Below are 23,510 nucleotides of genomic sequence, written 5' to 3'. Positions count from 1 at the left end.
TTGTTTAGAAGAGTGGGCCAAAAGTCATAAAAGTTTTGTGAGATTTTTACACCATAAAAAAGGTTTAAAAAAATAAACAATTACGTCAAGTTATTCTAACTCTCCCCATAACAGCCTGCTAAAACACAACTGTGTTGGAGTCATCTGTCCGCAGTTCATTCATTCAAAACTTAAAGAGAAAAATCTTTACAAATGAGTGTTTCCACATATACAGACACAGGCCGAATCAGTAGCATTACTTATGCGATCTAGTAATTCAAACCAAATGCAAAACAATATCGTCATTTCAGTGGTAAGCAAAAGACACTAAAACAAAGTAAAATAAGCATCTTTAAATTCATATTTTTCATGTGCACTTCACTTCCATGCACCATTTCTCATGATCAAGTGATTAACTCTTAACGCCTCCAGGGCCACTTTTACCAGATGAATGAATGAATGCTCAGTGACCGGCAAATTTCTATGCACAGGTGGAATCCAGAGGAGACTTGCTTCTATGTATTTGTAGGTTTATGGAACCCTCTTCTCAAGCCTTTTTCCTAAAGATTTATCATCTTCCTGGATTGTGAGGGCACAGAGTCACCACCAGGTGGAGCTGGTGACACATAATGGTGCCAAAATGCCTCAAGCTTCTCGGGAAGACAAGTGCAAATGAGCCTGGGGAAAATGAGAGGACATGGAGAGCAAGGTGTCAGGCCACTCTGCCACACAGATGGGGGGCCTAGCAAAGCCTTTAAGGATTATAAGGCTGAGGGCCATAATATATGTATATGTGTGTGTTCAGTCAATAGAGAAAAATGAAAATTTTAATTTTTCATATGGACTTTTTGAGCAGCCAAAGCAGGACATTTCTCTGAGAGTGTGTGTGAATGTGTCAATAATTCAGACTCGTTTTTTCCCCTTTAATAGACTTTATTCAATATTTTTTTCATGATGGTATAATTCTGTTAAAGTGCCTACTGAATGAAGCTACTTAGAATTAGCCTCATCAAAACCCAGACTGGTCACATATAGTATACAGATAACCTTAAATATAATCTATGTAGTTGTGCCATTCACATATGGTCCCTAATTACCACAGATTTATCTTAATACACATCCATTTACAATGGAAGAAAGAAAGGTGAACACTGTGCAAAGACACATACAGGAACCTTTATACAAGATATCCACTGGGTCCCTGTAACACTGAGAATACAAGTAATATGTATTACAATGAATATACTATATTACAGTTAGGATTCACACGGATACATTACTTTCTTCTCAGTCCCCAGAGGAGAGTACATTCTCACATCCTTGTGCTTCTTGCTAAAATAAAAGACCGGCACAACAGCCAGAGCATTATATAGATTCACTCTTAATTAATCTCACCAGAAGGCCAATCGGTCATCTCCAAACATTCAGTCAAAAAGACTCACAACCACAGAAATAAACAAACTGTAGAAATTGCATCGTGTTCGAAGTTCAATAGTAACAGTTTACAAACACCTAGAATCTATAAGAAGTTTTACTCAAAAGACAATGGATTGCTCTGTTCCCGACTCTCTTTCTTTGGCAGTCAAAAATCACTAAATAAATTCAACTCCATTCTTGTGACTACATTTACAAATGTATTACTATGTAATACACATAAAGATACATTTACAGTAAAATACCTGAATCCGCAAACAGTGGAAATGCAATAAATATTTGTTCATCTATATTCAAATATTAATATTCAATCTATCTTATACTAACTTATAGGTACTGCATGATTGCGTGGAACAGACAACGAACCAGCGTTTCACAAGTCAAAGGTTGTCACAGGCTCCGGATATCTGAAGACTTCATCAGTCTGAATCTTACAAATAATCTTCTATGAGGAAAAATGTCGCAGACTGAAGCTCTGTTGGCAGAGGATTCTAAATCCTCTCAGCTTAACTCGTTTGTAATCTACACTGGGTGCACTAGCCTTAAATATATGACAGGACACAGTCAGTGTGTTACATGCACACCTGCACACACACTGCTTCAGGGTTTTGGACACTGATTTAGCACAAATAGGTTGGTTGACTGAGATTAAATATATGTATGTACATCTAAAAAGCACCAGTGATTCAATTGTGAGTAGCAAATGTATGATAAAGCAGAATAACTTGATACTCTAAATATTTTGTGCTATTCTGTGCTTTTTTCCCATTTCTGTGATTTAGCGTATTCATACCCGCTCACTCTGGCACACACAGTGACATTAAAAGACAAACATCATCAGACGAGAAACTGGATCACACGCACACACAGACAGACACACGTATTTCACAACATGCACACACATTAGAGAATGTTTGTTGTACCTGGAGTATTCCGATACTCTTTTTATATTTTGTCTACAGAAGGAGCTCTACAGAAACATTTAGAATGCTTCAGGCAAAGACCTGCTGGATGGAAAGGAATTCAAATGTATCATCTCTCTGTCCGCAGCACTGTGAATGTTTCGCCTCAGTGGCATTAACCAGTAAAATATAAGAGATGTAAGACTTTATTAGTTATGTCTGGTCTTCAGAGCGATGATGGCGAAGACCTCTACAGGTCCTGACCCAGCCTCTCAATCTCATCAATGAGGAAGTCAATGTCAGACTGGGTGGCGGCAAGATTGGACACGACCATACGGAAGAAGTTTACTTTGTTGCCCTGGGGCTGGTAGCCCACCATGGTGGTCCCTGTCTCCATCATCATGGCCTTGATCTTTGGTGCCACCTGATGGTATAAAAAAGCAACAACTCAGAGTCGAGCGTTCCTAAAGGTGGCCTGCTATGAATAACGATAATTTGTTAAAAAAAAAAAAAAATTTAAATAAAATAGCTTGAAAGCTGCAAGTCATACCCTGTGGAGTTTTTCTCGCCTCTCATCGCCGTCAGGCATTCCCCTCAAGCTGGGTGGAATGTACCAGAAGCAAACGTTGGTGTGCTGAGGCTGCAGGTGCAAACAAACACAGTCAACACACGGGTATTGTGCGATTGTTTTTTCATCTTCACCAAAAACAGAGAAAGATAAAAAGTATCCATCCATCCATTTTCTATACCGCTTAATCCAACTGTCGGGTCGCGGGGGGGCTGGAGCATTAAATTTGTTAAAGTAACACTCAACAATTTGGCAGATTTTCTGCTCTTTGGTTGCCTCCTACAGTTGTGAGATGCAACACCACTGTCATTAAAAACAAATCTCTGTATGAGCCCTGCACATGTACAGCCATACACATGAGTTTATTGTCATGTTGTAGAGGCTACAAAGATGGCCTCAAAAGCCCACAACAATTTTAAGAGAGCATAAAGTAAATCGGTGAGGTGCAGGGCTGGAAACCAGAGTCATAAATCTCAGGCCTCAGGTCCTTTAGAGCAGTTTCAGGCCTGGGCATGTGCATAAGAAAGGTCAGTGTGCTTCAAAACGAGTCAGAAGCACATAGTTTTAACGTTTCACAAACTGCTAGAGTTGCTTTAACTAGCCTTTAAAGATAGTTTCCATTAAGGACCATATTCAATTAACTTCAGAAAAATTAGGAAAGCTTACCACTCCATCAAACACCATCTCATATCCCTCCCTGTTCTTAATCTTGTTGTACAGGTACTGAGAGAGGTCCAAACACTTGTCAATGTGCTGCTCAAATCCAATGGTGCCCTGCAGGACAAACAGTCAGTCAGATAGTGTTAATGACAGAAAAACACTGTAAGCAGACCCAGCCTTGTTTAATCATGTGATCTTGAGAACTCTCTGCCAATCTCACCTTGGCTTTCCACATGAGCCAGAACTTAAATATGTCAACATGCCGGCCACACTGGATTGCCTTGTCACCTGTGTCATAAGTGGTGTCATACTGTTTGTCTGGTTGGAACAGGTAGCCGGCGCACATTGAGTTACAGCCCGCCAGGATTCCCTACAGAAAGACATGAATTACAACCTTTTTAACATTTACTTTCAACTCCTTTCTTATACAGTGGTCTAGTTTTATTTGAATATTTCACTGACTGCAGGTACCATAAAAACTGGAATGGATATGAGGATTTAATCATACCATAATGTAGATATAAACAGAGCTAAGGAGAACCCCCCTGATGTAAGTCTATAACCGAATAGCTTGGCTACAGATAAGGGTAAGTTTAGGTTAAAGTTAAAGGAGTTTTCTTGTACCTTCTCTCTGACCAGGATTGCTGAACACTGCAGAGGGACGCCCATCATCTTGTGAGGGTTCCATGTGACAGAGTTGGCCCTGCGAGGTTTAAAACATGTTGATACCCTGATGTAGTTCAACGGAAAGCTTCTTCAGAGTGACCCCACACTCCGTGTCATGTGTTCTCATGCGCTTACCTCTCAATTCCATTAAGCTTATGGCGATGCTTCCTAGACATCAGAAGTCCACCGCCCCAGGCACCCTGAGGAGAGAATGGAGAACTCTTAGAAAGGGCTCTGCACGGAGCGACACAGAATAGCCACTACTACAACCAAGCAGTGTCTACTCACATCAACATGGAGCCATAGGTTGTACTTCTCACAGATGTCGGCGATCTCATTGATGGGATCAAATGCACCGTAAACAGTGGAACCACCTGTGGCATTGACAAATAATGGCACATAACCCTGCAGAATCACACACAACAGAAGGGAGAAATCTTAGTTAAAGAGAAAAATACTGAGATACAAAAACAAGTAAGAGAAAAACAGACACCGACCTTCTGTTTCGCATCAATGATTTTAGCCTCCAGATCTGCAGGTATGACTCTCCCTCTAAAACGTGAAGTACAGCGAGAACTCACAATTTTTTTCATGTTTTCCGCACAGTATTTTCATATGCTTTCTGCTCTGATTCAGGCTTTAAGGTTAATCGAGGAATCCCTTACAAACCTTTCATCTGTGCTGAGCAAGATCACGTTGTCACTCCCGAAGCCCAGAGCAGCACCGGCCTTTTTTATAGAGTAATGGCTCTGCGGGGAAAACACATTTCATAAATATTTGATCTCTAATTGAACGGCTACGTTCAAAGAGGGTGAACATTTTGTGAGATAATTGCTAATTGAGTTTAGTCTTGTTAGCTGTAAAGTTGCCAAGTGTGCAATTCTCATAAAACAAAAGTAGCTGTGAAGATGGCCATTGTACTGATTTGAATAGACTTACAGTTAGATGATAGACTTTTAATGAATCAATAGCCAGTAAAAACGTGGCATTTATTTAATCAGAATATCCTGACGTGTGTGTTTGAGTGTGGGTGTTCGTAGTCATTTACATGTTCGGATGTGAAAAGGACAAGACGGGGAGCAGCAGACATGCCCTTGGTCTTGACTTCAGGGAAATACTTGTAGCGTGCGATCATCACGCTGTACATGTTGGAGATAGCGCCCCCTATCAAGCAGACAGAGACACATCATCACCACACACATCATCACCACCTCATGGCAGCGTTCACCCATATGTTATCATCACAATCCCAAAAACAACTCATCATTATGCTGGTGACGTTGGCAGCATCCATTATAAACAGACACGTTCGGCTTTCACCGATTCAGTGATTTTCTGGGAACTGACCGGGTGAAAAGAGGCCGTCTCCTTCTCCGCCTGGCCAGCCAATCATCTCTCTCATCTTCTTCAGAGTCAGCTGCTCCATCAACACAAACACTGGAGCAATCTCATAGGTGAACCTGCCAAATCATATTTTCAGTTTATGAGTACAGCTCGTCATTCCCACATTCGACGAATGAAGGCACACAAAAACTTTTAGGCAGCCTATCAAACGGCAGAAACGCGGACACAGCAGTGCACACATAAACAGTCAATGATTTCTTTTCATTAGCCTTCCTGTAATTCCATCCACAGAACACGGAGCTGACGGGGCTAATTAAAAAGTGCCCGATAGGAGTCAACCAGCAAACATTCATATTCAAATGCCTTCTAAAAATCACTGAGTAGTTTAATTAAAGCACACAAAGCCCTGATGGCTATCTGTCAATCCTGCCAATCTCAGCGGTGAGTCTGAATGGGGCCGATGTGATGGCTTAGAGGACTTGAATGTGTGGAGTGTGTGCGGATGTGTGGAAGAAAGAGTCAGAAAGGAGGTTTTTACAGAGATAGCAGCTTCTGTTGGCCCCAAAGTACAGAAAATGTGGAGTCAGTATCAGTGAATGTCATTATCTCATTAAAAGACTGAAAAAGGGAAGATTAAAAGACAAAAAAAAAAGAGATTGTCTTTGTGACACAAGAAGAATAATCCCAAAGAAGAGCTGGTGATTTTAATGCTTGATGTGTGCACCTCTCTGTCAGTTAGTAAAATATAAGATGACAGACAGCTCCACAGAAAACAAAAGAGCTAAACTCCAGGAGAGGCTAAAGTAGGTTAAACAGAGAGACAGCTATAGTTAAGTCTTTGCTAACTGACAAGCCATCTCCTACATGCACCCTTAGGACTGATTCCTGTTTACCCTGCCTGCAATGAGGCCAGTTACACAACACTCATCCACTTCCACCACTGGAGCTCCGTCAACGCCTAAATCAATGACAGAATACTCTCTGCTCCACTTTGATTCCTCCCTGTTTTACTCGCAGATAAATATCTGAACAAGGACTGCAGCACTTTTTTTTTGGGGCAGAAAGGGAGGAAAGCAAAAGCTCTGAGGAGGGGGGATGTGCAGGGAAACACTGTGCTGTAGAAAGCTGTGACAGAGGACAACAAAGGAAGAGGACTGGGTGATACGGATGCAGTGCGTACAGAGCAAAGTGTACAGAAACAGGACAAGAAATGGAATAAATAGCAGCTGAAAGAAGGCAGAGAAAAGAAAAGAAAAAAAAGCCGTAAACGAAGACAGGAAATTGAATTAAAAAGGAGGGGATTCAGAAAAATGAGTGACATTTTCTTGTATAATTGGTCGTTGTGATGGCTAAAACATGAGCTCGATGTGATTTAGACCATTGGCTTTACTCAATGCACCAGAGCTAATGATGACTTCTGGGCTTTGACTATGATCTACAACAACAAAGGGAAAAATATATAAAAATAAAAGACAAAACATCTCCGTTTTGAGGCTCTTATCGGGCTAGTGTTCTTTGATATTTTGGAATTGTGTTCCACATAAAGCAGACGGATATATCTAACATGTTTATCTCGCTTTTTTTTCCTCTAAAAACTGAGCCACAGCAGGAAAAAAAAAGGACAAAACCAGTGAGCCTTTTTAAAATTCTCCTTTTTCCCCAAGTCATTTCACGCTGTAATGACAATAATGGTGATCATTATCACAATCAGAGCCAATCATTGGTCTTTTCAGGGTGAAAATTACCCCTCAGTCACCTGCCTGTCTCCAGAGTAGGCCCCTAAATGCCCTTATTATCATCATCAAGGGCACTCAGTGTGTGTGTGTGTGTGTGTGTGTGTGTGTGTGTGTGTGTGTGTTAGTGTGTCTGTATATGACTAACCCTCTGACCCTAAACCACACTCCGCTTTCAGCCCCTCAAAAGACCTCTGAGTCAGTCCGTACCCTCGGGGGACAATAGAGACAGAATGAGCACTCTGCGGGGATCTGCAGCAGCCAGTTTCCCCGATGTAACAGGGTTTTCTGCGCAGCCCGAAGACATTGTGTGTCAGTGTGGGGCCCAGCTGGCCTATCTGCTAAGACCAGCTCACAATGAGGCTGCAGTCAATGGACTGGAAACCTTTGCTTCAGTATCTGGGACAGCCAGAGCTGGTGTGTGAATGTGTGAGTGTCTTTATGGAAGTGTGTTCGAGTGTGGGAAGTCAATGGTCCTGTCTCTTGGGGCTTTCTTCCAACCAGGAGATGAGATGGGAAAGTTTATCTGAGAGGGAGTGGTTTCTCAAGCTAAAGTGTATGAAACGGGACAGATTAAGTGTCTGAGTTCTTTTCAGTTTTTTCGTTTATTATCCTCACAGCTAATCTTTCCCTCAGCTGTCCACTGTTTGTTCTGTTTTACCCTTTTGTACAGCACATTTGCATTTTGCTACATAATTTTTACTCAGATATCCAGTTAAGTAACCTGGTGTCTGAAACAGATTACCACTGAGCCAATTTCTGTGCCGTCTATCAAAAGCTAATCTGTCCCGACAATTTTGACTCCTGCTGTTTGATGTCTTGTCTTTATTCATCTCTTTACCATAAAACACAGTAAGTTGATCCATGTGTCAAATAGATAATGCTGCATGTCTTTATTTGACATAAAGTAAATTGGCTTTGGGTTGTTAGTCTGCTTTTTAGGAAAGTATTTGGGGGATTTTATTTTCTCTATTTTCTATTTTATTATAAATTAGATTACATCATACGACAATCATGTCATTACAAAAATTTACATCAGATTCAATTATTATTAGTTGCACATTAGTGGTAGGCTGGTTGTTTATACAAAAAAATGTTTTTAGGTACCTGAAGACCAACAATCACATGATTTTCTTGGGTTTTTGACAATTACTAAATTAAATGACATATTAATTAATCTATCCACCGAGAGTGACGAATTGACGCATGTACTTGCAGTCACTACTGTGATGTCATACACGACTACTGCCCTGATGTTCCTGATTCTGTTTTGGTGATCTTAACACAGAGTAACTGCTTATTTACAGTATGTGCCTGCAGAATTTGTGTGGATGTACTTTTGTGTTGAGAGTGTGTGAAGCAGAGGTGGTTTCATGCCCTCTATCAGACTGGGCCACCGTGTAAGTGTGACCTGAGATCAATATGCAATCTAACCACCCCTGGGGGCTTGGCTGGCTCCGATTTACAGTACAGCACAGTGGCAGTCCAGCATCTGTCAATACACGGTCCTTACAGGACAAACGAAGCACTTTATATAACTGGCCTCTGTGATTGTTGGGACCAGAGTGAATGGAGCTCAGGGGAACAAGACAAACACTTGCCGATGTACCCAAATATTATTTTGACTGGAGGCTATTTCCGGTGGCCTACAAACAGGAAATCTAAATTGTCCCCTCCAGACATATGTATGGATCACTGTGTCCTGCTCAAGCAAACATGTGACCTGCGAACTGCATTACTTACATGTTGGTGTTTGCGGTTGAGGTGAGCCACTCGCCAGCCAGACCAATGATGTCCAAACCAGAAGATAGTTGGTTGAAGAAGCGAGGGTGGCCTAAAGAAATAAAAGGCTATATTCAAAGAGTGTATCACATTTTATACAGTTGTTTGTCCTGAGTACAAAAAAGTACTTTTTCTTTTTTTTAATGACACAATGACCATAATGCCCTGGACACTAAATGTGACCTCCTGAATGTGATTGTGGTTATGATAGAATAAATAAATAAAAATACAGAGTAAAAATGCTCTTCATTTCACTGCACATTTCATTCTGTATTTCTTCGGTCAGTCATGGTACCTGAGGGATCTGACATAGCAGGCTCGCTATGCCATAATTACATTTGTAACAGCTATATGACAGCCATTTAGACTCTAAGGTGCGTGCACAAGCAGCCACAGTGAGCCTGGAGCCAAGATACAGTCATGGATATATGTAATCTGTGGATCTAGTATTATACAGTAATTCTTTCCATGATAAACAGATGTCTTGTGCGCATAAGATATAAAACTACCGTAACAACGAAATCTATTAGTGCGATTCCGTTGAACAAGCCGACAGCGTTTCTAACAAGCCAGAGGAAAGTTTTTCACTCTTTCAGCACCACGGACAGCTCCTCCGGTCATTCCTGACAATAATGAAATGAAACCTCGAAATGTTTTGTTTTTTTTTATTTATTTTTTAAAGTAGAGAAGAAAATGGTTTGGGGATGAAGACACCTCTGGCAAACGAGGGCTCTGTAAACCCAGGGGACAGTTTGAGCGTTGTCGTTTTTAACAGCTTGAAACAGCCCCTTGATCAGATCCCCTCAGGCGACACTTGGTTTAATAAGTCGTGGGGGGGAGAAGAGGAGGATGTCAACTGAATTACCAGGGGGTAATAAATAAGGTGGTCATCTTAATAGGCTGTAGCCTGCGCTCTCCGAGGGGGGGGGGGGGGGCTTATTTGATATTGTTGCATTTACATAGGCGCACTACAATTTTTAAGAATAGCGTGCGTCTCTATATTTCTATTCTATATTTGCGTGAGCAAATAGAAATGTAATTGCAAATGTTAATATGTTCAATTATTGAATCCCAATATCATAATAGCCTGTGTCTGACCCGTCCCGTCCGTCCGCCCCCCCCCCCCGGGGGTAATTCAGGTAACACCTTTGAAAATGATACTGCCGGCTCAGCGGGGTGTCGCTGCATGCTTACCTGTCCGGACGCCATATTTCAGCGTGTCCCTGCAGTCCACCAGGATCTGCTCTAGCGACTCGGGTTGATCGGACAGCTCCAGGTTGAATCCCTCCATGCCCTCCAGGAGCTGGTGAGGGTGGTGGAAGTCCAGCACCTTGGTGGAGCGTTCGAAAGTTTTCTTGACGTAGTTGGTGAGAATGTCAACCACCTCCAGCAAAAACTGAATGGTAGGCTCTTCTCCATTTTTGGCCGGCAGCAGGTCTAAAGCGCGAGGGGAAAGGAAGTTGAAATGAAGCTTAGTAAGGAAGTAAAAAATGTTGGCGTCCTTCTGCGTGTATGGCTTACTTTTGATACTGTTTATCAGATGTTTAGGGATTTAGACAATAATAAGTCCACTTTCCTTTTTTAATTTTTTTTTCCTCAACAATTTTTCTTCAAAATTTTCTTCATTTGCGTCGAACAATGAAATATTCCACCTAGAATAGTTAGCCTACAAGCTACATTTAGCTTTTTCTTCCTATGGCAGATTTTGGCAGCAAAATTGCAGCATTGTTAAATTTAAATAGATAATCAAATCAAATACAACTGTTTTTCCTTTCAATTCTCCGTTCCCTGTCTCTTTGATATAATTACAGTCAATTAGCTGTAGGCTAAGTGCAAAGCCGGAATCTTCCAGAAGGCTGAGTTTCATTGAGCAGACAGTTTTCACAGTCGCCATTTTGACGTGAAACACGACTGTTATTACTGAAATTAACTAAGGTTCATCTTTACACACAAGAATAATTAATATATATAGCATATAAAACTTTATAAAACTGATTCGTAACACATGTTTATTTACTGCTTCATGTAGCTTCGTTATTGAGCAGAATTTTACCAATTAACGTGACAATTACAAAAAAATAGCACTGCTTTTCTATTTCTGTGAGGTCTTTTAGATCAAAGTCAGCCATATTTAATTAGAAATGAGGACCTTATAGTTAATGGCGTCCACAGTGCACAACTCTACTATCGCAAGGAGGCCAAATGATTTGCGAAAACGACCACAAGCTCATTCCTCGGCAGCGTAGCCTATAGGCCTCGTTTGAGTCGGCCAAGAATTCAGTTCTCACCTCGGGCGAACAGGTTGGAGAAGTCGGTCTCGGTGTGGCGGAAGCGCGGGTCGCTGTTGTCGCACGAGAGCAGGTTCTTCTGGCCCGCGAGCCTCCCTTTGTCGTCCAGGCTGTTGTTCTTCTGCAGGAACCCTAAGGTGTTACAGGGCGAAGAGAACGAATTACCGCCAAACACTTCCATCCCCTCTCACACAAAAAGAAAAAGAAAAATATGGATCTAAAAAAAATTATAATAATAATAACGTTCGCTGGGGAAATAAAAGAGGTATTGAGAGCTAGGCTATATGCCTAAATATTTCGTGCTGAGTGACCTACAGACAGTGTTCGAAAACAAAAACAAAAAGGTCTGTTATCCTATCATAATGCCCTGAATACTTAATACATCTGAAATGCTCTCTGGTGAGGGGGCCAAACTTAAATAGGCCAAATACCAGGGCCCATGTGAGCGGGGGGCTCTCCTCACCCTGTGACATCACAACCCCAGACCCCCTGTCAGGGAACACCCAGTCCCTGTTGTCCCGGAACGCTCTGATCGCCTCAGTGACCAGAACAGCCTGCGGTGACAGAGCCACACAGCCGCTAAATATACATCCTATAAAGAAGATTTAATGAAGGATGCACAGAGCCCCGAAGCGGTCCCGCCTCTGGAAGGTCAAAATGTTTTATAATCCACAACTTATCCGTCTGGATATCTGCAGAACAACGCCATTGGGCCTAATCATGCGCAACATCATAGAAGTCAGAAACCCTGATCAGCTGTGAAATGTCATGCCTCATATTTTCGAAGGGAAAATAAGCCAATAACCTCTTGCTCATTACATGCAATAGACATATTCATAATCGATATTTGAGACTCTCCACCCGCCGTATCCTCCATAACATTTTCCACTCCACTTCCACCCCCCCGGCCATTAAAATGTCATTTAACCAATCAAAGGCTGAAGCTCGTTCTCTAAAAGCGGCAATATCAGACTTCTTCGGGCCTTTAAAGTGATTTGTGCCGGGACAAACGGGTCAATAACACGCCGGTGGATACAGTATCTACATGACATTCATCTCCACGTGCAGCTCCAAATCCATATGCTGTCAAACACGGGCTTGGCTTTTATTTTCCGAGGCACTGAAACAGGATTCTTTAAAATGGGGGGAAAAAAAATACGAGGTCAAATATTTCAAATGAATTTCATTTTTTTCCAGGCTTGTCCTGAAGATTTTTCTGTCTTGGTGCTGAAATGGGAAAGGACGTGGGGGGGTTAGGGGGCAGTCTGGAGGGCTCTCATCACTACACCCACGGTCTAATGTCCGCTGACCTTTAGAGGATGGAAACGCATTGTGACAGTTGGGGATGGGCCAGCTCTGTTCACATCACGGCCTGTTCCAGAAGGCCCCGAGATAGGGACGATAATGGTTACAGAAAAAGAAAAAAAAATGGTCAAATGAACGTCACAGCCGCGATGAGTTCTCACACAGGTGACGGTGTGCCACCCTGCAAAGCGGCGAGATTGTGTCCGGAAAATGAGAAATGTGTCCAAAACCAAAAGAAACTTACCACAGATCTTCATCCCCAGTTTCCGCGTGCATCCGTGCATCCACGCATATTCGTAGGCTAAAAACAGAATGAACGTTTGAGTTGTCTGTGTTTGAGGTCGCGGAACAGGGTGGAGAGGCGGATGATGGAGCACACTGAGCGGTGGAAGCGTGATGGAAGCGGACGGCTCTTGGCCAGGTGAGCGCGTCAGAAAACTCGTTTTTGTTTTTCTTTAAACCAGATTTTTATTACATTTAATTTTTTTTTACCTCCCTCCAATAATTCATCCACTGTACCATCACTACTTCTGATTATGGGGAGATGATTCTTATCACATTTCCGATTTGAGTTTAATCAATAGGGACCGACTGTGGCCCACGAGCCAAATCCACGCCGGCTCACACACACCCAGCCAAGGGGCGGACTGGAATTAACACCCGTGAAATGAGCTCACGGAGGAAGGCAAGAATTAATTGAGTGAAACACAGTAGGTTATGTGACTGCACCGTGCTGGTAATGTCTGTGGTCTGGAAGCAGAAACGTATTATAAAGCACATCTCTCGCTCTCACATACGCATCATGCATACACGGACAAGACGCGAGCGTGGACATGCGACAGCAGAGATGAAGCAGCAGCCGGCGGGAACACGGTGCAGAGCCCAAGGCGGCGGAGTCGGAGGCGAGGCGGCGAATGCAGGTGATGGAGAACTCATAAAAACAAAAACAACAAGTATTTAAATCTACTGAAGCAATCTCATTCTGAGAGAGACAGCTCGAGGTACCGAGGCCAACACAGAAACCCACTCAGACGAACACGCACGAACACGCACGCACAGACAGAACAAGCCTGCAGGCGTGGAGAGATGGAGCGTGGCAGAGAGATAATGGCAACAGCAGCGGCAGATACTCCGGCAAGTCAGACAAAACAAACATTTCTTTTAATGGAAACCTTCATGGTACAAATTCAACTTTGAAATGATTATTTAAAAAAAAAAAGAATCTTTAGAGACATACAAGAGACAAATAAAAGACCCCAAATACACTTTATTCGATAAAAAAGGAATACATACATCACACTGGCCCCGAGGGGTGTTTTCTTTTGACGTTAGAGGACAACACCCTGTTATTATTTCCCTGCGTTGCAGTGCAGATGGCTGCTCAAGTGAGCTCTGATGGAGTCGATTTTGAGTATGCGACAAAGGCCCAAAATGACTGATTAACCCGCAGGTTCGTTTAGCCTTAATGGCTTAGTCATTATTTCTAAAAAGAATTTTAAAAAAGGGAGGGATGGCAATTTTTTGAAGAGAAGCTTTAAAAAAAACATATGCCTAAAATTGAAGATCAAGAAATCATTCTGAAAATATTCACGGAAGTAAACGTGAATAAATATAGATGTTTTTTTGTTTTTTTTAAACGACTGAAATATTCTAAGGATCTCGATCCCCGAAACATTCGAATCGAGAAGGTATTTTCAAAGGGTGGTTTAGAATTAAAAAAAAAAAAAAAAAAGAAACATAGGGAAAGCCTTTTAAATACTAATGCTTTATTGGCGCATCTTTGGGAGCCAGGTTCCGCTGCGTGGCGCGCGCTGCTGATCCGCCAGACAGCGGCAGGCAGCTGTGATGGCTCTGTTTTTAACCGGAATGATTAACGACGGAGTCCACGCAGCAAATGGCCCGGGCTAGACTGCTGCTATCAAACACAGAGGGAGGGGGCAGACGGAGAGAGAGAGAGAGACAGAGAGAGAGAGAGGCAGACAGAGGCTAAAAGAGGGGCGTGTGGGGGTGAAACTGGGTTTAAGCCCTTTGTGCTGGCACTGGATCAAACTGCAGAAGTGTCTTTGAGCAAGGCACCAAGTGACAGAAACGGAGATCCGCTCTGTAGACGAGGATTTCTCTTGGGGATCGATAACAGCATCGCAGTGTCATTAACAACAAGATGAGTGTGAGGACCTACTTGATGACGGAGGTCTTAAATTCGCAGAGTTGGGGTCCTGGTCCCCGCCGGTGGCTGTCGGTTCAGACGTGGCCATAGCTCCTCTGTTTTTTTTTTATCTCCAGCTGCGAACAACAACAACAACAACAACAACAAAAAAGGTCCAGCGTCATGGGAGGCTCTGTGTCAGCGCATCAAATTCAGACCAAAAACAAACATTTTGAATAACTGCATTCAGTTTGATCAGAGAGTGACGTTTGGTCGCTGCGCGTCGCCCGTCCACTCGTTTCCAAAGGACAGGCGGGTGGGCAGAGGATTAAGCCGCGCAATTTGCAGCGAATTGAGCACGACGCACAACTAAGACGCGTATCAGAATTTACAATTGCGGAGATAATGTAAATGCCTTTTTAAAAACGTCTCTGCCATTTAGACTTTAAACACCCCACAGTGCCCAAAGAACCTGGTGCTATTCCACACATGAACATGAATTGGTTGATATTCAGAATTTGTTGTGGAGCCGGATACGTAGGACATTGTGTTTATTCTGCGAGAATAAACACAATGTAGGCCTATGTGATATTTTAACCAAACTATCAGTTTTCAGCAGAGCGTCGTCTGACCGAAATGCTCTTTGAGGCGTGATAATCCACGGCTCTCGCAACAGTTGATATTTCTAAGGAACAAAAGCAAAGAGATCGCAAAGATACACGGGGCCGTTTTACAAGTTGATTCAAATCAGTTAAAATGTCCATAAATAACTTTCAGCAGTAAACATTTCAGTTAAGTTCTTTTTTTGAGCAACGTATCCCAAAGTACTGATCGTGGTTTGAATGGTATGAATTCGTTCTCTCACTCATCTGCCACTCATCTATCAAAACTACACAAATGATCATAATATATCTATATTTAGCATCCTTTAAAACAGCCCCCAGAAAGGCAAGCGCTTTAATCGATTGACTGTGAAGAAATAAGAGGCCAATCAATGAAGACGTGCAGCTGAAATGAAAGGAGGAAAAACCTTACCGGCGCACAGGTTGTCGGATTCAGAGAAACTCTAAATGCTACAATTGCCACCCAAAGGTGCGACAAGAAATAGTCCAGTGGCGGCGATGGCGGAATACCAGCAGAGCGCACTTAGAAAAGAAAAATCCTCATCCAGCGGTGCGCAAGTGACCCTTTCTCCCTCAAGAATATTTTTTAGTCGTTATTTATATCTCAGGCTCTGGCAGCCCATTGGTCACTTCACGCAGGCATGAGTCACAGCGTTGCTTTCCTGACGACTCCTCCCTGTTATCCACTGACAGCCACAATTCACTTTAAGAAGCCAACGTTTAAAAAAAGAAAAGGAAGGGGAGAAAAAAAAAGGCTGAGAAAAGCGCCAGTGACGTATATCCACCCCTTGACTGTGTGCACATGTGTGCCTCCAGGTGTGGGTGGGCGTCACAGGATGGTGGCTGTGGACCAGAATGTGAAACAAGCTCTGATTTGCTGCCATAGACACTGACCTTGAGAAAATGACAGTTGAATCATGAGGTTTTGTAACCACAGCTTCACACTCAAGAGTATCAACCCATCTCTTTATCTTCTGCCTAAGGACCTGTGGAAACTCTGTAAGGGCTTTTTGTTTGGCTCAAAACAGAGGCATTTTGGATGAATGCATGAATAGAAAGAGAGAGATGTACCATCCATGTGGACTGCACATAAATACGGCCTCTAATGTTCACCTTTGGTTGAGACATCATCATACTTTATGATCTACACCCTTGTGGCCGTGACACAGATAATAAGGCTGAGATATCAAAGGGAATCCAGCCTCGTGGGTGTTTACTCAGCGTCCTCCCATCATCCTCATGCTTGTGTCCCGGTGCATTCAGTGGAAGATCAGCCATTATGTTCATTCAGCTGCTGGAGATTATACAACCTTTAAAGTGTGCTTTGCATTTGTTTCACAATTCACGAGTGAATTCAAAAGACTGTATGAACAGGTGCACTGAAACAAGTTGCACTTGTTAAACTGCCAGAGACATTTCATCGGTAAGTTAGGTTTCAGCCACTTTGTGTAGGTGGGTCTGGTAAAACAAAAATTCCTGCTGAAAATTCCATTCTTCTGTGAAATTTCACAACTATAACATGAACTCTGAGCGCTGAGAAATGTGTTGCAGCGGATTCTCCCGTTCTGCTGTTATGCCACTAATCTGTTGCAGGGGAGCAGGATCCGGTGACATGAAGTGATTAGAGAGCACCCGTCAAACCTGCGATGGCGGAAATCCTTGTTATGAGCATGCACGCAACATTCCTGCACTAGTTTATTAAATATTAGTTTCCAAAAACCGTCGTGAACGAACAGAGCAAATGTCCCCAGTACCCAGCCTCGCTTTGCACATTGGCTGATATCCCTGCAGACACTGAGTTCACGTAACTTAAGAATTGAGTAGATGAGCCAGGTTCCGAGAGTAAAATCTGCTGATGGTAAAAACTTAGAATAACAATGTGTCCCATAGTATTTGTACACACAATAACGGGTGTTGGGTCAGTGGAAACCGTTAACACAGCGTTCACAGATCATCCACTCAAAGCAGAAATGAAGCATTAGACGGTATAGAAAAGCAGTTGAAAACGATCGTTTGTATTTGCGGTCATCTCTCCTTTAGCCGCTTCCACCACCTAATAACTGACATATCTGGTGTTTTAGGAGCTGAATGGTTAGTGTTCTTTTGTCAGTGGCCTGTTTATCTTTTTATCAATCTGTTCAGGTATTTAAGTTGCTCTTTTTTTTTTTTCCATTTCCTAATTTCTTACCCATCTAAACGATTATTTCTTTCTTATATATTAGATAACCCAAGCACAGCCCAGTCACAACCCACCGACACATGATATCAGTACAACAGAGGGCAGACATTGTTTCGTGGCGTCCTTACATGCTGGCAAAGCTCTTATACATTGTCTTTATTGACAACATGCTCTGCTTGTATTGTCTTGCCAATGCAATATTTTTTTACGTTGTGAATTTTTTTGGTTTATTATAATTAAAAAGCAAAAAAATTGTGTTCTGAGGCACATTTTTTACATATTTAACCTGAGGTGTTTATTCTTACATCCAAGAACTTGAAGTGTAAACTATATTTTAGAAGGCATCGATATTATAGCGTCAGTTCATTTTGGTTTAAAAAAAATAACTCAAATATTTGCATTTGTTATTGAGTAAAGTGTTGGCCTCGATGTTAGCGACTCGATACTGATTCTTTTTTAATTCAGCTCTCTCAGTGCTCTAAGGATCGACATTGTCTAGCAGACTGTTTTTCCAAAGAACTAGATGAGTAAGGGTTGAAGTCACTTTCGTAACATTTTCTTCCGCAGATGGCAGGTTCATGCAAACAAACATTCAATTTCACACTTCAACAATGTACGTTTCCTGTAGACAAGAACAACAGCATTGTCCACAGTGAAAATTATCCCTTGCATGAAAGGTACTACCTCCAGTAGGGGTCCTTAGGCAAGACCCCCTTACCCTACCTGCCTGTAAGTCGCTTTGGATAAAAGCGTCTGCCAAATGCTTTACAGAACAGAACAAACAGAAAAGAAGGTCCACTCTCTTGCAATTCTGGTTTTATATAACAGAACGTAATGACAAAATCATCTGGTCCTCAACAGGTTTTAAAATTTAAGTAAATACAACTTTAGATGCACAGCAACACATGACATGTTACACTGTGTAATTGTTTAACAAAAAATAGGTAAAATAGCTAAAATGATGTGTAAAATACTAAGTTCACTCTCACTGCTTCCAGAGGGATTAAGAGGGTAAGTATTATAGTAAAATACAGTTGATTAACTGATCATCATCAAGTGTGAACGCCTCTATAAAAGCAGAGGTTTTGTCAGTTTGCTGAGCTGGAGCATTCAGGTGTGTGTTAACACGATGCCAAGGAGGAAAGACATCAGCAATGCAATGATCAGCAATGATCTTAGAGGAGCAATTGTTGCTGCCTATCAGTCTGGGAAAGGTTAGAGTCCATTATTCTACAGAGAGAAGTGGAAAACATTCAAGACAGCTGTCAATCTTCCCAGAGGTGGACGTCCCAGCACGTTCAGGTCAGACTGTGCAATGCTCAGAGAAAACTGCAAAAAACCCAAGAGCTACATCTTAGACTCTACAGGCCTTAATTAGCATGTGAAATGTTAAAGTTCACAAAGTTCATGACAGTATTTTGTTTCGATTTCCCCCATTGGGGGATGAATAAAGTATTTTTCTATTCTATTCTGTTCTATTCTATTCTAGTACAATTAAAAGAAGACTGAGCAAGTATGGCTTGTTTGGAAGGGTTGCAGGAGAAAGCCTCTTCTCTCTAAAAAGAAACAATGTCCTCTTCTCTCATGGAACAATGTCCTTTGGACAGAGCAGACCAAAGTGGAGATGTTTGGTCATAATGCACAGCAGCACGTTTGGAGAAAACCAAACACAGCATATCAGCACAAACACCTCATATCAACTGTCAAGCACGGTGGTGGAGGGCTGATGATTTGGGCTTGTTCTGCAGGTACAGGACCTGGACACCTTGCAGTCATGGAGTCCACCATGAACTCCTCTGGATACCAAAGTGTTCTAGAGTCAAACGTGAGGCCATCTGTCTGACAGCTAAAGTTTGGCTGAAACTGGGTCATCAACAGGACAATGATCCCAAACACAGCAGCAGATCTACAACAGAATGTCTGAAAAAGTCAGATTTAATCTGACTGTTTGATCAAATATGTCAACGAATGTCTGCAAACCTCAATGAACTGAAGCAACGTTGTAAAGAAGAGTGGACCAAATTTCTTACACAGCAATGTGAGAGAAAATGATTAATGATTCAACGAGCTCCTGAGTCATGAGCTGCACCTAGTTTTCCACACACTGCTTCTGGATTTTAACTTACAACCTTACACAACATGGCTGGTATGTTGTCTTATGTCCTCATACTTAAAACTTCAAAATTGAAAGAGGAAGAAGATGTTTTCATACTGCACTCATTCTTCTTCTTTCGTAAGAGAAAATTTATTTGAGATCTAATTGTAAGTACTGCAGTTGTGTTTAATGGCTTTATGGATACAAATAAATACAATTTTCCACATATAAACAGATCAGAAGTAACACTGCCCCTGTTGCACTGATACAACAGTTTTAGGGGGATATGTGAGAAGGAGGGCATGGCTTGTGTCTACTCATATGCTTTTCACCATCACCATCATCATCATCATCATCATCATCCTCCTTATCATCATCATCATCATCTGATGAAGAAGAGGAGCAAGACGAAGAGGAGGAGTTTGAGGTACAAGATGACTTCTCATCACTTTCAGAGTCGTCGTCTTCTTCTTCATCTTCAGCCTCCTCGCCGCTCTGCTCTGACTCTTGTTCTAATGTAAAGGACACGGGGAAAAACTCAGGGCACCGGCAGAAAAAGGCAGCAGAAATGTTTTTGGGAAAACCTCTTGTCACCTTCCAGCAGCTTCCTCTGGATCAACGGGAGGAACTCGGAGGCCTCGGGATTGTCTGGTTCATAGATGAGAACTGGAACAATGAGAGAGGAGGAAACACTGAACGGCTTCGCCTGTGGTGAATTTCTGCCTGACAGACGTACGGCTGGCGGGTGCAAGATACCTACTCATCTGACACAGTTTACTGGCCACCTCAAACTCTTTGTCCATCAGAGCTCTGAGGAACTGAAACCAGACATTTCCACTTCAGTTTAAGATTGTCTGATTTCAGTTTTTACTCACGTATACTCAAAATGACACTGTTTTAGGCATTTGAATAACACAAAAGGCACAACAGCTACAGCAGTAAGTGTACGTGAGCTCCTCTACCTTCATCATCAGCTCCACTGGAGCCTTCAGGTCTTCATCCACAGCATCCTCCTCCTTGGTCTGCTCTTCCTGTCCATTACGTTTAGGCTTGGGGAGCAGTTCAACTGCACGTGTGGCTGCTCCTGGCGACAATAATCATCACCGTCACTTTCTTTCTTGATTCCTCTCTGACTTTGAATTCTATTCTTATTCCATTCTTCATATACAGACCAACCTGTTACCGTTGAGTCGGGTGGCTGCAGATTCCTTGGCACTTTCATTCCTAGCTCCTCACGGGGCTCTCCTTGTTCATCAATCCTGAAATCAAATATAAATTCAAAATTGTTTGGCAAAATTGGCATATTTCTTTGGTCTGAACACTGACAGTGTGAACTCTGAGCACAGACCTGACTGCGATGCCGACGAAGTCTTTCACAGCATGTGCTAAAGACCACAGGAAACAGTTTAATATTAATCGCAAAGAAACTAAACTAGTTCAAACTCTCCAGGCTTAATAGAATGTTTAATGCTTTATTTACCAAATCACATCCGATATAGTAAATAAAGCATTCAACCTTATATGAAGACTGGAGACAAGAATAAAATGACATATAGAGAAAATGGCATCTCTTTTTTTTGTGCTTTTGATATACTTTCTATATATCTTTTGCTCTGCACTGTGGTGCTCTAAGTCTACTTTGGCCAGAGAAACTGCTTCTCGCCTATCCAGCAGCACCAGCTGCTTTGTTGCAGCGCGTATTGTTTTCATCACACGAATCTGTGTGTCTGTCATCGTAGCTAAAATTGGTCCTGGAACCACCTAATGCAACAGGTTATTGACTGTGCCTGGTGTCCACACATCAGACCAACTCTGTCAACACGACTGCGTCATAACAGCGTAGACGTATGGCACAGCAAAAGGGACAAAATTAAACAAGAAGGACAAGATGGCAGAGGTTCCCAGTTATTAATCAGGCCAATGATAATTCAGTGCTGGTATTTTGATCAACCAGTGGTGGAAAATGTGAAGGTGTAAGTTGGGCTGTGTCTAATCCAACGACCCACTGCAGTAGCTGGTCGTTGGCACACTGAGGCTAACGACGCACCGTATGGAACTGAAAAGCGAGCTTATGTTCACCTCTCCTTGGCCATAGAAGACACCCCTTTAAAGGGATAGTTCGCCTCTTTTGACATGAAGCTGTATGACATCCCACAGCAATATCATTTTATGAACATTGACTTACCCCCTGCTGCATTCTGTGAGCCGAGTTCCAGCCTCGTTTTGACAAAAGTAGTCCGGCTAGTTGGCTGGGGCCACAAAAATAAAGCGTTTTGCTTCTCAAAACAATATGCGTTCAAAATACATTTACATCACAAAATCGTTCTCCAGGAAAAAGTCAGACCTCACAATCGCTTGGCGCTATTTTTGCCTCCCTTCGTATCACTGTCTGATAATGATACCGTCTCCACCACATACAAGTTATGGTAGCCTTTTCCCCTGCTAAGTGTGCCTGTGAGTGATGACAGTCTCCAGGTACTCGTGGGTATTACTTTTAGAATAGGTCAGGTTTAGGTATGTATGCATTACTACCAGTGACATCGGTGTTTCCTCTGTCTTAAAGTGGGCTTACTTTCTGTTATCAGCGCGTCTCCAGACGTTTCAGTCTTCTGGCGAGAAACCTGGAGAATGAAGTTTTGAGGTTAAGCTGTGACTCTAAATAAGTTACTGTCAACCCAGTGTTCTCCAAATACCAATACTCACCTGGACAGAACAGGACTGTGCATACGTCGGAGGACTACTAGGTGAAAACAAAGAAAGAGCAAAAATAAGACCACAGAATGAGCTGTTTTTTTTGGCAGAAATGTATGCATCTACTTAGATTTCTTACTGAGGTTTACCCGTGGCTTTTTTTCTTTCCACCTTTTCTGGAACATAATCAAAACATTAGCTTGCTCTGAAACATTAGTGACCAGCATAAACACTGACATAAAAGCCCTGGGTCTCATTTCAGCCTCAGAATGACAAAAGAAATGTGACTGGATGTAACGTTTTTTTGTGCCCGGGTGGATTACTTCGTACCACACGGTTTGTGATCTTCAGCGTTTGCAGAGGTGACTTCCACTACCGGCTTGATAATTTAAAAGAAAAAAGTGAAGACAAGAAAAAGAAATGACATTTTTCTTAAGATTTGGATGAGATTAGAACGTTAGCAAAGGGCACAATATGAACATTTTTAATGGAAACCTGTTTCTTGTACCTGTTTCTGTACGACTGCAGAGGACCGCGCAGAGCACTGTAATCTAGACATGAAATAATAAAGAGAAATCACGTCAAAAACAGTTTTAGCTTGGTTTAAAGACGTAACTATTTATTTAATTATGTTAGTCAGCTCACACCACAACAATGTTACTGAAACAAACCACGATAACGGTGACGATAAAGTCAGTTGACAAGCCAAAATTAGCTGTGAATGTTACTTCATTAGCTAGCAGTAGCAGTGTGTAGCGACTGTTAGTGAGTTTCCCACCTGCTCATTGATAAAACAATGTCCTCTTGTCCTAACGTGAAATGCTGATAAGTTTTGGTTTCCTGTAAGCTGACGTTTTGTCGTTTTACTCGTAGTTTAACAAAGCTAACTGTTGCCTGGCGTACAGACGATGGTTGCTACGACACGGGGAAATAAAACAAGCGTTACCATAGCAACGTGGGACTCCTGGAGAATGCGACCTTCATTGTTAACGAGAATTTGCTAACTGTAAAAGTAATTACTTTGTCCCATGAAGCAGAATATTTACATTAGACATTGGTCTTATTAAATATACGTTCATGTGGAAAAGAAAATAAACCATTTTTTGATTTTAAGG

The 23,510-nt window shown here is 42.1% G+C and overlaps 2 protein-coding genes across 3 annotated transcripts; both read right to left on the bottom strand.

The window, feature by feature from the left end:
- Positions 1-891: 891 nt before the first annotated feature.
- On the bottom strand, positions 892-16,020 carry LOC142399301 (glutamate decarboxylase 1-like). Its single transcript, XM_075483893.1, has 17 exons — positions 15,843-16,020; positions 14,841-14,944; positions 12,906-12,962; positions 11,357-11,488; positions 10,263-10,505; positions 9,030-9,120; positions 5,557-5,669; positions 5,258-5,373; positions 4,879-4,958; positions 4,707-4,761; positions 4,498-4,614; positions 4,345-4,409; positions 4,168-4,246; positions 3,764-3,913; positions 3,550-3,657; positions 2,866-2,955; positions 892-2,739 (listed from the first exon to the last, which is right to left on the bottom strand). The coding sequence occupies exons 2-17, from the start codon at positions 14,914-14,916 to the stop codon at positions 2,566-2,568; spliced, it is 1,746 nt and encodes a 581-aa protein (XP_075340008.1). The 5' UTR covers positions 14,917-14,944; positions 15,843-16,020; the 3' UTR covers positions 892-2,565.
- Positions 16,021-18,459: 2,439 nt separating this feature from the next.
- Positions 18,460-23,293, bottom strand: LOC142398399 (uncharacterized). Of its 2 annotated transcripts, none has more exons than XM_075482376.1 (12): positions 23,174-23,293; positions 22,904-22,946; positions 22,726-22,774; positions 22,535-22,571; positions 22,408-22,444; positions 22,277-22,325; positions 21,053-21,089; positions 20,881-20,963; positions 20,667-20,788; positions 20,465-20,522; positions 20,299-20,370; positions 18,460-20,216 (listed from the first exon to the last, which is right to left on the bottom strand). In XM_075482376.1, the coding sequence occupies exons 1-12, from the start codon at positions 23,179-23,181 to the stop codon at positions 19,981-19,983; spliced, it is 831 nt and encodes a 276-aa protein (XP_075338491.1). In that variant the 5' UTR covers positions 23,182-23,293; the 3' UTR covers positions 18,460-19,980. The 2 variants fall into 2 exon arrangements, with proteins under 2 accessions (XP_075338491.1, XP_075338492.1); XM_075482377.1 differs by having other exon boundaries at positions 22,408-22,441.
- Positions 23,294-23,510: the final 217 nt, after the last annotated feature.

Source organism: Odontesthes bonariensis, chromosome 14 (genome assembly GCF_027942865.1).
Source record: "Odontesthes bonariensis isolate fOdoBon6 chromosome 14, fOdoBon6.hap1, whole genome shotgun sequence".
NCBI lineage: Eukaryota > Metazoa > Chordata > Actinopteri > Atheriniformes > Atherinopsidae > Odontesthes > Odontesthes bonariensis.
Note: the sequence above shows the minus strand (reverse complement) of the source record. Positions and strands in the feature narration are given on the sequence as shown.